The sequence below is a fragment of the Lutra lutra genome, chromosome 4 (assembly GCF_902655055.1).
Source record: "Lutra lutra chromosome 4, mLutLut1.2, whole genome shotgun sequence".
NCBI lineage: Eukaryota > Metazoa > Chordata > Mammalia > Carnivora > Mustelidae > Lutra > Lutra lutra.
Genome location: NC_062281.1, coordinates 118544628 through 118558735, shown reverse-complemented (window position 1 = coordinate 118558735; position 14108 = coordinate 118544628). Strand labels below are relative to the sequence as shown.

Sequence of the window (14108 nt, the reverse complement as noted above, 5' to 3'; positions counted from 1 at the left end):
CTTGTCTGCTTTGCTTTTAATACCCCACTGTGGTTTCTTTCAGTGCCAACTCCTGCTACAGACTAAAACAAAGGTCTTTCCCAAATTCCCTGCCTAAAGGAAAAGCAATAGGTCGGAGTCTTAATACTTTATTAACTTAAAACGTCATTCTAATAAATACGTATTAACAAACATAATGCACTCCAGAAGATCTAAAAACATTTATAAACCCCATCGAAGTAAAAATACCACTTTTTTTCTTTATAGTACACATGAAGGGTCACTCCACATGCCTGCTAGCTTAGACATCTTAAAAACACCAGCTTAACAGTAAAAAACTGAATATACACACAGATCTTGGAAGTATCTCTTCAGCTATTTTGTTGTTGTTTATGTTTGATAAAATCCAAACGTGTCAGAAAAGAAGAGTCAAGATTTTGTTTGGTCTTCTCTGAATTCCTTAGGAGGGAAAAAACAGATTCAGTCACTTGGGGGTTCAACTGTTAGCTTTTGAGGGCAGGGGCACAGCCGTAACTTTAATCTCTGGCTCCCCGGTGCCTAACACAGGCCTGGGACCTGGTGGTCAGTAAACACCTGCTGGGTGAGGGGACGGGATCTTGTCCAGAGGTGGTGTTCTATCCTTCCGCCTCCAGTGATGGAGCCTTCACAAGCCTCCTGCAGAGAGGACTCTCCTCTCCTCTCCTCTCACCAACAAGTCCATGTTTCTTCTGCTCCTGCCTGCAGCAGGCTGCCCAGGGTACTTTGTAATTTCAAAAGTATGAAGCTCCTTCCCCACATCATTTCCTGAACCAGTCTTCAAGTAGGAGAATTGATTCCTCCAAGATTGATAGGCAGCACCCAGTAGAAAGGGGTTAACAGACTCCCCAGAAAGAAAAAAAAATAACACTCATTTTTCATTCTAGATAAAAGCATTAGCACGTGTCCACCTTGTAAATGATGACTTCTCCTCCACACAAGTATCTGGGGTGGGGCAAGAGGAGGGGAAAAACTCGAAGGACTGTCCTGTCTGTGGAGCAGGGCTGGGAATGGGAAGAACTGCAGGGCCCGAGATTTTAGCTGATCCCCTCTTGACTTCGAGGCTTCAGGTGTCCGGGAGCCTATTCGACATGCCCAAAGCCCAGTCAGTCATTTGGTTCCCGCTCTGGGCTGAACTTTGAAAAGGTAACTTATCCCTTCTTGCAGTTCCTGGAAGTGAGGTGAAGGGGCTCACCCTGCTGGGAGCTCTGGACTGGACTGGAGGGCCCGAGAAGTCAGACGTGGACAGTGGCAAGTGGGGAGGCTGCCCTCCGTAGTGTTGTGTAACTGCTGCTTGCAGCCGGCCAGGGCCCTCATTTGAGCCCATGCTGGGTTTCCCGGTGCCGCCTGAGGTCCACCTTCCTCTGGAAGCCCTTCCCACACAGGTCACAGCCAAAGGGCTTGAAGCCTGTGTGCTTACGGCTATGGGTGATGAGGTTGGAGCTCTGGCTGAACGCCTTCCCACACACCTGGCATTTGTGGGGCTTTTCACCTGCGAGGAATGGAGGGGGGGGAGTGTGAGTTTACGTGAAGCTGGAGGGGACTCACTGTGGCCCACATGCTCTTGGCAGCAGCTGGCTGCATCACAGTCTGAGGCCTTCAAGCGACTTGGAGGGTGACGTGTGGCAACCAAGTCCTGGGAAGTCACAGGTGCACCAGGTGAAAGGGAGACTTTCTGAGTGTGGGCTCCCAGCAAAAGGCCTCAAACCGTTTCCTGCTAAACGGAAACAGCAAAGGCCACGTGCCCAGACTCACAGCTGAATCCACCCTGGCAAGACACCCCTGACTTTAGAAGCAGAGAGCACCCGCAGCAGATGTTCAATGTGGGGGTGGGGGCCATGTGACTCTGCTCTAATTCAGAGGAAGTTTTCAAATCTGTGTTTCCAAGTGGGTGTTGGTTTGTATGGACCAGTGAGCCTGCACTCTTTCTTGCTCTTGAAGGACAATAGAATGTATCTGAAGCATAGACATGTTTCAAAGTCTTATTTTTAAAAATCCACATTTGGGTCACAAAGAATTTCTTAAATAGTGGATCCTTTCCAACTTGATTTTACTTTCTTTTTATAAGGATTCTTTATATTCTAGCAAGACTTCACCATAAATTAATAAGTAACAAAGAGAAAAAGTTTAGGGGGCGCCTGGGTGGTTTGGTTGGTTGAGCCTCCAACTCTTGGTTTCAGTTCAGGTCATGATCTCAGGGTCATGAGATCAAGTCCCCTTTCTGGCTCTGTCCTCAGCACAGAGTCTGCTTGAGATTCTTTCCCTCTTCCTCTTCCTACCCGCCCCCAACCTCTCTCTCTTTCTCTCCCAAATAAATAAATAAAAATCTTAAAAAAAAAAAAAAAAAAGGAAAGGAAAGTTTTTGTCTCCCCCCCCGCCCAATTCATGTGCTGTTTAATATTTGGGTAAATAGCATGAATTTCCAAAAAGCCTCAGCATGGCATTACTGTCAGAGTTTGGTCTTAGAAAAGTGCACAAAATAGATGAGGTTTGTTTTTGAGGAAACTTCTGTCCCTCTTGCTGTGCCTCTTTCTGTCTTCATGCTTCTGATTTCTTTGATAAGGAACCACCCATCAAAACTTAGCTTATCCCTTTAGGATCAAACAAACCTGAGAAACCAATTCTAGCTATGAGGTAAATGCTTGATAAAAACTTAATGTTTCATTGAGTCATGATCCTAGTTGCATTTTGGTAAGGGTCTTGAATACTTTTACTTAAAAGGAGTGAGTTACAAGGAAATTTCAGGTAAGGGGTCATGATTAAAGTAAGATATTTTTCTGGGTTTTCTAAAGGGATATCTACACTGCCCAAACATATTTATAAGCATCAAATGTAAGTGTTTGGAACACACTGAAATTTGTTTTGAATCCTATTCATATTCCAGAATAAAATAAAATTCTGGGTCTCTTGTACTTGTCTTATTTACTATTAAAGAGACTGCTCCTGGCATAAAAACTCCCACTGATATACAATCAAAATGTTAGAGAAAGATCCCAGGATTAGAATACAGAGCATTCCATGGCCCTAATATTTACTCTCAGTCTGATCTTTAGTAAATCATTTCATCATCATGGTTTCATCACCCTAAGGTTACTTACTAGGGTGGGAGTGAAGATCAAAAGCCTAGGTGGCTCAGTGAATTAAGCGTCTGACTCAGGTCATGATCACAGGGTCCTGGGATCAAGCCACATGTTTGGCTCAGCAGGGAGTCGGCTTGTCCACCTCCCAACCCCACCATGCCCTTTGTCTCTCTCTCAAATAAATGACTAAAATCTTAAAAAGGGGAGGGATAGATTTTTTTAAAAGAAGGAATAGGTTTCAAAGCAGTTTGTAAATTATGAAGTATCATAATAGGTAAAGAATTACCATTATTATGGCATGAACTTGGTGATATTTCGAAAAAGGCAGTAAGTGAACAGAAGCTTTCTACATCTAACCCGAATAACTCTGAAAATAGAAAACAGTAAGTCTTCAAGATAATAGATATTAGAGGTCAGAAAGACCTGAATTTAAGTCCTGGCCCTGCCGCTTGCTGTCAGGGCCAGGGTCCTGGACAGGTTACCCGACCCTTCTGTGCCTCACTTTCCCCAGCTCTAGAATGAGGATAAGGAATAGTCCCTACCTCCCAGAGTTCTTGTGAGCATAAAATGAGATAATACATTTATAAAAAATGCTTAGCAGACAGCTTAGTAATATTTATCCTGGTTTTTTCCTCCTCAATCAGAGTAAGCTCTTAAACTGCAAGAAATTCAGCCAGGAGACCACACATAATGCCTCCTGCTCCCCTAAAAGGCTGGGAGGGAGCCCTGGGGAAAGACCTCACTTTCTGGAGCTTAGTATTTCACCCAGAGCAGGCAGCAGTTGGAGCAGCAGCTAAACTAGAGGAAAATAGTCTTTGCAAAGATGGAGAACTTGAGGTTGACCAGCTGAGTGGTTCTTCAAATGCAGCTCCACACCAAGTCCCCTCTGGGGAGAACCTTGTATGTAAATGAATCTAAGAGAATCTGCCCCCTTGTTTTCTTGAACACAATGCAGTGATTAACTCCGTCTAGAAGGCCTCATCTACCACTCACTCTGTAGCCAGAGTATCACAGCAAAGGTGAATTATATTGGCGTCAGGGGGAAGAACAATGCTCTTCCATGCCAACCTTCACCAGGTGTTTTCAGACACGCCAAGGGCCTTCAGCTTACCAGTGTGGATGAAGGTGTGTTTTTTCATGTCTGACTTCTGGTGGAACCTCTTGCCACAGTACTGACAAGGGTAGGGTCGGGTGTCTGAGTGGATGAGCAAGTGTGTGGACAACGTAGATGACCTCTTGAAGCTCTTGCCACAGATCTTACAGTCAAAGCTGCGTTCCTGTGGGTAGAAAGACGTGGCATTCCTATTGTAGTCATGAAGGCTGCCATCTTCTTCACCACTACATGAACCACAAAATCCCCCAAACCAGGGCTCTCCCTTCCTTCAGGCTCCCCTTTCACTTAGCCTGCCCCATCGTCCCTCTCCCCAAATTTATTTCCAGCCTTTGCTCTCCCCACCCCAGCCTCTTCCCCTTTAACACTATTTCTACCCAAACACTTTTCACCCACAACCCTCCACACCCCACAGCAAAAAAAGTATCCCCACCCTGCTTTTTTGACACCCATTTACAAACACTTCTCCACCCTCCTCAACAGGGGGTTTAGATCTCAGTCACTTGAGACCACCGCCCCCTCCAGCTCCTGTTGAGATGGAAAAATAGTACTCTTTTTAGTAAATAAATCTCTGTAAGTAAGCATTTGCTTGTCATAGTTACTTGTATACTTAATTGCTTATCTACCCTCTGTCACTCAACTAAACTGAAAAATTCCGGAGTGACACCCTGTCAGGGACGCGGTGTGTTATAGGAGCCTAGCAGCTGGAAGGTGCACAACAAATACTAATAAAGGACTGCATGAAGTAATGGCAGGACAGATATGCTACTGGACGCTCTAAATGAGCGAACATGCCTTCTTTTCAGTTGGGAGGGGTCAATAAAGATTAAGTGACAGCCATTTAGTGAAAAGACTCGAGACAAAAAAAAAATCCAGAGCTGGGGCGCCTGGATGGCTCAGTGGGTTAAGCCTCTGCCTTGGGCTCAGGAGATGATCTCTCGGTCCTAGGATCGAGTCCCCCATAGGGCTCTCTGCTCGGGGAGCCTGCTTCCTCCTCTCTCTCTCTCTGCCTGCCTCTCTGCCTACCTGTGATCTCTCTCTCTGTCAAATAAATAAATAAGATCTTTAAAAAACACACACACACACACACACACACAAACCCAGAGCTAATAAATCTGATATATCCGCAGCAAGAGGGCTTAGAAACCCTCCTCAAACCCAGAGTAGAGATCTGGATCACCCTCTGGAGGCTTAACAATGATGCAACACCAAACTCCAGGGCTGCCTCGAAGGCGGATCCGGCCACCTTTCCTTACACACCTACCTCTGGGCAAAGGGACATGGTGGAGGAGACTGGGGGCAGTCCGGGGAAACCCAACGGAAAAGCTGCCAGGAGAGTGGCCGGTGCTGCACAGACAAGCAGAACACCCCCGAACGCGAAAACCTGAACACGGTCGCGCGCGGCCATGCGCGCCGCCCTTACCTGCGAGTGCACGGCTTTATGCTGCTCCAGGCTCACCGCGTGCCCGAAGGTCTTGCCGCACATCTCGCATGCAAAGGGTCTCGTGCCGCTGTGGGACCTGCGCACGTGCACCTCGAGCCCGTGCGGCGTGGAGAACACCTGAGGCGGGTGGGGCCGGGGAGAAGGCCGCTGAGAGGGGCCAAGGGGCGCGGGCCGGGGGCGCGGGCGCGGGGCCGACAAAGCCAGGCGCGCGAGAGCCTCACCTTGCTGCACTTGATGCACTTGTAGGAGCCGCCGCCCAGCAGCAGGCGGGTGCACAGCAGTTCCGACTCCACCTTGACGCCAGCGCCCTTGTCCGCGTGCAGCCCGTGGCCGCGCTCCGAGTACAGCCCTCCTGCCGCCGCCGCCGGCCGCTCGTACAGCCCTGCCGCCGCGGGCCCGAAGTCGCCGTACAGCCCCAGGCCCGCGCCGCCCGCAGCGCCGCCTCCTGCGCTGCCTGCCCCGGGCGCCCCGGCCCCCGCGCCGCCCGCAGCCCGCTCGGGGCCGTAGAGCGCCGCCGGGTGGCCTGGCTCCAGGGCGCGCTCGCAGAAGAGGCCCAGGCCGGCGCCGCGCTCTAGGGCGGCGCACGGCCGGTAGCTGTGCACCAGGTGCCGCAGGTCAGAACCCGCCAGACCGCTCCAGGAGTACGGCTTGAAGGGCAGGGGGAAGGGCTGGGCTTCGTCCAGCGACGGGCACGCCGACTTCTCCGAGGCTGTGGAGGCACAAGGGGGCGTCGGGTTAGTCTTCAGACGGCGGGGCGGAGGCCGCTCGGTGGCGTCTGCCCGTCGCCGGGCACTGGCGGAGTACTCCGTGCGCCCGGCGCCGCACTAGGTGCCATAACGCCCCCGGGATAAAACGCGCACCGGGCTCTGGGGCCTCGAGGATCACTGGAGGCGGCAGGGCGGCAAACGGATAATTAAAATGACATCGGTCTAGGAGATGGGTAAATTCGGCGCCAGGGGAGCGGAAGTATTAGGAGGGTCTTTTCTGGTGGGACCCGAGCACTTCGCGGTCCCGCAGAGAAAAGCGCGCCAAGCTGTCTGTGCTGCAGAAATGTTCTGAGCTGAGCTAAGCGGGAGAAGGTGACCACCATTAGCGTCTGGACAGTGCTCCTACGCAGAGGACTCAGCGTCCAGTACCAACACTCTCCCGGGCCCTACAGGTTCCCACTCCGTCTTTTACTTTCCGGGATAGATAAGAAGGGAATGAGAGGACCAATAAAATATGGCCTGGCCTAGCGAAGACATCTGTTTGAAAAACAAAAAACACAAAACGAGAAGGTGTTAACATTCCTAACAGTTATTAAATAGCCAGTGCAGGTAGCAAACGGGCAGAGGGAAGAGGGTTTGGAGCTTGAACTGCCTGCCAAATACTCCTATTCTTATTACTGTCATAGTTATATGGGGGGGGGGGGCCAAATTTCTCAGAGAATAATAACAATTTACAATTATGGTTTAGCCACCACCTGCCGGGGACATAGCTTTCCTATATTCGTGGCCTTCTGCACGCCCTGCCCAACGTGAATTTTTATAAAACCAAATACCCAAGTTATGCTTTCTGCATTTTGCATACGGATTTACAAATCTGTTTCCAATCCGTTTCCACCGCACACTCCAGGCTAGCGGTTAGTGTGACAGGCTGCACCCCATGTTTCTGTCGGAGAGATTCTGGTGGCATCCAGTCTTGCAGGCCTTGTCCTGAACAGCCAACTAGAATCCTCCAGTCGCAGGCTCCCAGACACACTCCCTGGAGTTACGACTTTAGCCAAGTCAATGTACTGAGTGTGGGATGGGGTTGGGGCTATCTTTTAAAACTAGTAAATGCAATCTGGAAATAACAGGCACTTGGCAGAATCTGTCTGGTTTGCGTTCTCTTTCCCTGGCCAGAACCCAAGACTTGCTCCCACCCAACGTTTGCTCAAACCTCAGCTGCTGTCTAGAAATTAAGTCAATGGCCTGGTCCCCAAGGCTGGGCCAACCCGGCAGAACGAAAACTGAAACAGGCCCCCAATCCGCACGTAGGAAGACTCAGAGAAGGGCAGAGATTTTCGTCCCGACCCGTTCTTCCCGCTTGGCGCCCAGCTCCACCAGGCCCGATGCTGCGGGAGCCAGAGGAAGTTTTAAAGACTGCCCAGTTCTCCATTTGAGACTCAGGGATCTGGGTTTTGGGATTCCAGCTCTTTCTAAACAGTCAACTGATGAGAAAACGAAATGTCGAGGTTGCTGTCGGTCAAGACGACTTATTTATTTTCTCTCCCCAACGGTCTCCGTCGAACGAATGTTAGGAATGAACAACCCGGGTCCAGCCGCCTCGGATCCAAGCAGCAAATAGTCCCAGAGAAGCCAGATGCCTCCCCCACAGGCCCTTTATCCCATGAACAAGCTCTCTCCGCTCGGAAAGACTCTCCGCCACCCATTTAACATTTCTCCACCCACAGCCTCCTCAGTTTATTCCCTGCTGCCCCGGTCCCAGAGCTCCCAACAGGTTCCTACCTGGAGACACAGAAGGCGATGGAGGCCTCCAGAAATCCTCAAACTCTGAGCTCCGGTCGCAGACGCTGCCCTCACAGCTGCCGGGGGATACGGAGGATCTCTCTGGGGCCTCAGTCAACTGTGACTCGGGGGACAGACGACCCCGGGGCTCCGTCTTCGCCCCGCCTGCGCTCGAGGTGCTGCCTGCGTTGAAGAGGGAAGATAGGAGCTCAGGCTGGGCCTGATTGGGCCCCGTGGTTCTCAAGTGGCGCCCACCAGACCGTGGCACCCCAGAGTCCTCCTCTTTTCCCAGACCTGGCGGGAGCAAAGAGGCCCTAGCATCTCGGCGACAATCCCGGAAGGCGCGCGGACAGTAGGAAACGAAAAGGCAGCAAAGGGGGTGTCAGGGTCTCCCTGCCGGGTTCCTGGGTGATGGTGTGGCGAGGCTCAGAATCTATATCCCTGGGGGCTCCGTCCGGCGCTCACACTCCGTACCTGCTCCGCCTGGCGCCAGGACATTCTCCAGGCGGAGGGAATAGTCGGGTCCCGGGGAGCGCGGCTGGTGGTAACTGTGAGCCTTCTTGCTCTTGACGAGGAACGAACGCGGCATGGTGGTGGGGCGCGCTCTCCACTCCGCTCCCTGAAGCGGCAGTCAGCCCACTGTTATCCTGAGTGCTTGCTCAGCCCCAGTTCTCCGCAGACCTGCGAGAGGAGAAGAACCGGATGGAAACTCGGGTCCGCACGCCCCGGGGCCCGAGACTGGGCAGCCGGGTGGAGAGAGAGCTCCGGCCGGGAGGAGCGAGGAAGGCCCGCGGGAGGAGGGGCTTGGCCCGGCTGCGCCGCGCTCACCAGGTGGCACTCGGACAGGTGGCGCGAGCCCGCCGCCGCCGCCACAGCTGAGCGGTAAAACCCGTCCCGGGGCCCAGGCTCAGGCCTCTTCCTTCTGCCCTGCCCACACCCCTTTGGCCCCTCCCCTTCCCTAGCAAAACTCGCTCTCACAATCAAAGTCACTGGAGAGCCGATGTCCCCAACTGTCCAGTTACCCTAAACTCGATCACTCACTGCCTGGCTGGCCCTGTTTTCGGCCTGGGGAGGAGGGCAGGGACGCGCTGATCAATTTAGGGCTGGGAGATGTGTTCCTGGTGGAGGACGGAGAAGGGGCTAGGAGCCAAGCCCTCCAAGAGCCCGCTAGAAACTGGAGGGGGGTGGGATGGGAGGAGCGCACTAGGCCGGCTGAGGAGCAGGGTCGGGTGACAGCAGCAAGGGGCTGAGGGCAGCAGAGGCTGAAGAAAGAAGCCAGGAGAGAAAGGAACAGGAAGGTGGTGGGAGGGGGTATGACTGAGGACCGACCCCGGCCCCCGGTGGAGCTCGCATCCCGGTGATCTCCCTCCCTCCTCGCTCGTGCCTCACGCGAGGAAAATGTTGGTTTGGAGACGCAAGTGCGGCGGAGGCAGGCAAAGTCTGGGGCAAGACATTCCAGACCATGGAGACCTAACCTCGGAAAACCAAGTCCTAGGAAAATGCACTTTTCGTTCTGCTCACCGAAAACCTTCTTTGGGGGAAGTCGGCCCGATTCGCGCGCGCCGGCTCTGAACGGCGCGGGGTTGGAGTCAGAGGAAAACCAACAGTTTAGCGGACCGGGAGAGCGCAGGGTGCTCCGCCGCGGCCAGAGCGCGGGGGTCCAGGCGGGGGCCTGAGAGGGAGCTAGCAGCCTGCGGCGCCGCTCTCATTAACCCCCAATCAGTTCACCTAATCCCGGGGTCGAAACCTGAGCCGGGCGGTTAGGCGGGGCAGCGCCTCCAGCTCAGCGCGGGGTTGCTGGGGGCGGAACCAGACCGGCTCCTAGGTCTGGGGAAAACGAATTTGCCTTCCTCTCGATGGAGGCCGGGTTCACATGGGAGCGCAGGCTCTTCGGGAACAGCGTCTGTCCATGGTCTTGTCTAGTTCAGAAACAAGGGTGCTGGGGTCGCAGCAAGACCCCTCGTCCTTGGCCTTCGCGAGGCTTAGGCTGCCAGATTAGGAGCAGCGCGGCTCTCAGGGCAGGATGCAGGACCTAAGTGTCTGCCCGTTGGCGCTCCGAGTTCAAAATGAGTTCTCAGGGACTGGTTCCCTAGAGGGCATTCCACGTCCCACTGTGGTGGGGTGCCACCTGTCCCCGTCTAAGTCCGCCCCTAAGGTCAAGGCTTGGAGGTGCTGGGGCTGCCCCAGGACGCCGTTCTGCCACCACAGTTTCCCCTGGGCCTCTGCGTGAGCTGTCACTTCGGCCGTATAATTAGACACCACAAATGCAAAAACGAATTCCTTAGACAGCCGTGAAACTCAGAGGTAAAGGAAAATGGGGTGAAACCGTCTCGAGGGCCCTGCTGAGGTGTGGGTCTGCGTCGGCGCGAAGTCGGGCGGAGGGGAGGAGGGACGGAGGAGGAACTGTCCCCTCGGGCGCTGAGCCTGTGCTGCCTGGGACCGCGCAGGATCAGGCGGGCACAGAGGCGTCCTCTCCAACCAGGCCGAGCCCCGCGCCCCTCTCTCCTGCTGGCTGGCCAGACCCGATCCTGGGAGAGCGGAGTGGATTGGGGGTGGTAGGGACGAGGGCTGAGCGCGTGGGAAGGCTACCTCGCGCAGCAGCTGGCGGAGGGAGGGCGGGGCGGCCCCGGGGCGCACGCGGGCCGAGGCCTCTCTTCACCGTCTGGGCCCGGGAAGGCGGGAGTGGAGGCGCCGAGGGACAGCCTCCCGAGCCCAGCTGCCACCGCCTCCCCACCAGATGTTTCCTTCCCGGATGAATCCTGCTCCCCTGAGCCAAAATCCCTGGCGGATAGGGTTCTCGGGGCTCCCGCACAGTGGCCAGCAGCGGGGGGCAGGGAACCCGGCAGCGCCCTCTGGTCGCCCCCGCAGTGGCGGTGCCGGGTTAGTCCCCGCGGCCGCCCCCAGCAGGGGGGCAGGCGCAGAACAGGCGCAGCGGACCTACCTGCGGGGTCAGGGCGCGGGCACTGCGCTCCGAGAGTTTTCAAACTGAGTTGCTTTCGGGAGAGACTGCGCTCTTTTTTTTTTTTTTTTTTTTTTTTTTTTTAATCTCCTTCCGAGCTCAGCCCCCAAAACCACAAGCTTCACTTCCTGAGCGTTAAGGAGTAGCTCTCTTAGACCTCTCAGACCTGCCCCCCCCAACCCCCAGTCTGGGCGCGCTCCTTTGCGCAAGGGGCTAGGAGGCGGACAGGGGGGCCTGGCCTTTTCAGCCGGTCTCCCAGGAGGTCCTCCGCGTTTTTGCTCTGTGGGACTGCGGGGGATGGGGAGACCCGGAGGGCACTAGAAATGGCTCAAAAGAAAATGAACCATTCTTGGCTCTTGGGAGACTTCCGCAGCGAGAAGAAGTCACAGATTCAGGACACAGATTGACTGGAGAACCAGCTCTGAGGAGGTCTCCCCGCCCCTCTGGCCCGGGACACCCCCACCCCAACCCCGGCCGCCTGCTTGGGCAGTGCCGCCCCCGGGTCGGGGCCGTGAATCACCGGCCGGTGGTGCCGCCGGCCTGGAGCCCAGCAAGTGGCCGCGGCGTCGGCAGAGCGAAACCTGCCCCGCTGCCCCGAAATAGCTTGTTGTGGAAACACTTCGGGATAAATACGCCCAACAAGGCTGAAAATACCTTGACACCCAATCCGAGAGGTTTGCTCATTTCCCTTCGGATTTAGGTAATGGTTAAATTTGGAAGAGGTGGGCGAGCGCCGAGCCCCCGGCGGAGAGGGCGCTGGCGGCGCGTCCCGCGGGCGCCCGGCTAGGTTGGCGGGCGCGCCCTCCCCACGCGGTGCTCACCCGCGCTCTGCCGGGTCCCCTCCGCCCGCGGCTAATTTCCGGTGGTCGGAGCTGCGAAATTAAAGACTTCGGCGACGGAGAGAGTGGGGGCAGCAACGGAGGCAGCGATGGCCGTGGCTCGGCTGACCCCGCCCTGCCAGGGCCAGCCCGGGAGAGCGGTACCTCGGGCACCTGGTACTGAGAGCAGCGATACAGCACCATAAAGGCACCACCCTGATGACTCTTGAAGAGTAAATCTTCGCTCAGGCTGTGTGTTCCTTGAGGGTAGGCACGGATCTTCACTATTATTTCCCTGGTACGCTCTTAAGAAACGTCTGTGGACTGAATAAATGAATGAATGGAGTTAGTTCTATTAATAGAACAGGTGAAAATATGTAAACCTCACCCCTAAATAAACAAATGCAGCAACTTCCAACGCTAGGAAGTCTGCCATGATCCAAAAAGGGTGGCCTGCTGTGTATGCTTAAACCTGAACCCTTTCCTGACGGGGGTGGATATCGTTGTAATTACGTTACTTACCTAAGTGAATTGAGTTAGCTTTTGGTCACTACTTCGTGCACAGTAAGTCTCCAATATCAGATCCCGGGAGAAGGGAGTGTTGGTCCTCAGTTCTTGCAAAACAACGTACCATATTTTAGATTAACCCAAAGTTGTCACGGAAAAATAAGATCCTTATAGCCATTTCGCTAGAGAGAAATGTTTTTTAGAATGATTTTTAATTTGTCTTGTAAACCGGAAGATTTACAGAAAATATTTGGTTACCATGGCAGGAGTCCAAGCACGTTTTAATAGATTAGACATTTTATAAAGCAATGGTCCCACACCTACTGTGCGCCAGGCGCTGGATTAGACACATTTTAATAGTCTGCTTAGCTATTTTCCTTACAGGAGTGTTCGTTTGTTCAATACCCCTTTCCTTATAAATTGGTTAGCACCCAGAGGTAAACAATCTTAACCATAAGAATTAAAAATACTGAATAAACTGAAGGAAAATTAAGGCATTTTGTACATAAACTTAATTCTTACATGTTTTGTCCTGGTATAAAGTATAAAAATCTCAAAGCAGTCCAAAACAGATCTTTCCCTTATTCCTTCTATCTTACGCAACAGTAGAAAAAGGCAAAGTTTCAAAAGAAAATTATAAATGGAACAAAAGAAAATGTATTATCAACCAAGTTCTAGAGAAAAGGTTGAACCATTTCCTTTGCACATGAGCAAGTTCAAATTTCTTGAAAAGGCACTGTGACTAGTAGTTTAGTTGAGTGTTGCTATTTGAAGTCTCAGAAAACTTGAGGGAGGCTATGAAGGGAACAAATAATCACCTAAAGTGACACCTATAGTGTCACTTTAGAATAAATCCTTTCATTCAGATTAAATCTAGTCATCTTGCTTAGTTTGCCATTCATATCCTCTGAATTTGCAAAATAAAACTGAGGACTGGAACAGGGACACCAAGAGAAAAGCAGCCGGGAGCGAGATGGCACAGAATTTCTCTTTCTGCTCTTTTTAAGTTTTGAACCATATGGATGGATGTATTAGTGATTCAAATAAATACACATAAAAATATCTGACTAGAGAGATCAGGTCATTCCCCAGGTATATGGTCCTGACTGCCACATTTAGGGGGAGAAAAGTAAGAAGAAGCATACCCAGAAAGGTTAAGAAGCATGCCAAGGATCAGCTAATAGCTAGCACTGGAAATGATGATACAATGAACTTGACTTCCCGCTACTTCAAACTACCTCTCATTTACCACTAAATGGAGAATGAAGACAGTTAAGTCACCCCTGCCCCCAGAGTACACATTTTCAAAAGCTAGAAAGAATCCCTCGCCCAGTTTGCTCCTTTGGAACTGAAATAGATGGTAAGCAGAATTAGGCTTGGAGCATAGTTTTTCTATACATACTGGTTTTCCAAAAAGAGGGTGTAAAATTTACTATTTTTGTCAGTAACTTGTTTTTATTAAATAATAACATCTGTAGACACCAAAAAACAAATGATGTTCTTTATACCACAAACATTTCCAAGCCCTGGCCAGGGGCCCATTTATTTCAAGTAGCATCTCAAGATCAGAATTCCCCTACAACAAAAGATTTGAGACTTGAAGAAGAAGAAGAAGAAGAAGAAGAAGAAGAAGAAGAAGAAGAAGAAGAAGAAGAAGAAGAAGAAGAAGAAGAAGAAGAAGAAGA

The 14108-nt window shown here is 52.4% G+C and overlaps 1 protein-coding gene across 5 annotated transcripts; it reads right to left on the bottom strand.

Moving 5' to 3' along the window:
- Window positions 1-115: 115 nt before the first annotated feature.
- Window positions 116-12033, bottom strand: GFI1 (growth factor independent 1 transcriptional repressor). 5 transcript variants are annotated; one of them, XM_047728391.1, is made up of 7 exons: window positions 11920-12033; window positions 8614-8820; window positions 8140-8322; window positions 5872-6359; window positions 5630-5767; window positions 4207-4372; window positions 116-1507 (listed from the first exon to the last, which is right to left on the bottom strand). In XM_047728391.1, exons 2-7 carry the CDS (start codon window positions 8726-8728, stop codon window positions 1329-1331), a joined length of 1269 nt encoding a protein of 422 aa, XP_047584347.1. In that variant the 5' UTR covers window positions 8729-8820; window positions 11920-12033; the 3' UTR covers window positions 116-1328. The 5 variants fall into 5 exon arrangements, with proteins under 5 accessions (XP_047584347.1, XP_047584346.1, XP_047584344.1 ...); XM_047728390.1 differs by lacking the exon at window positions 11920-12033 and adding an exon at window positions 11081-11143; XM_047728388.1 differs by lacking the exon at window positions 11920-12033 and adding an exon at window positions 9661-9922.
- Window positions 12034-14108: the final 2075 nt, after the last annotated feature.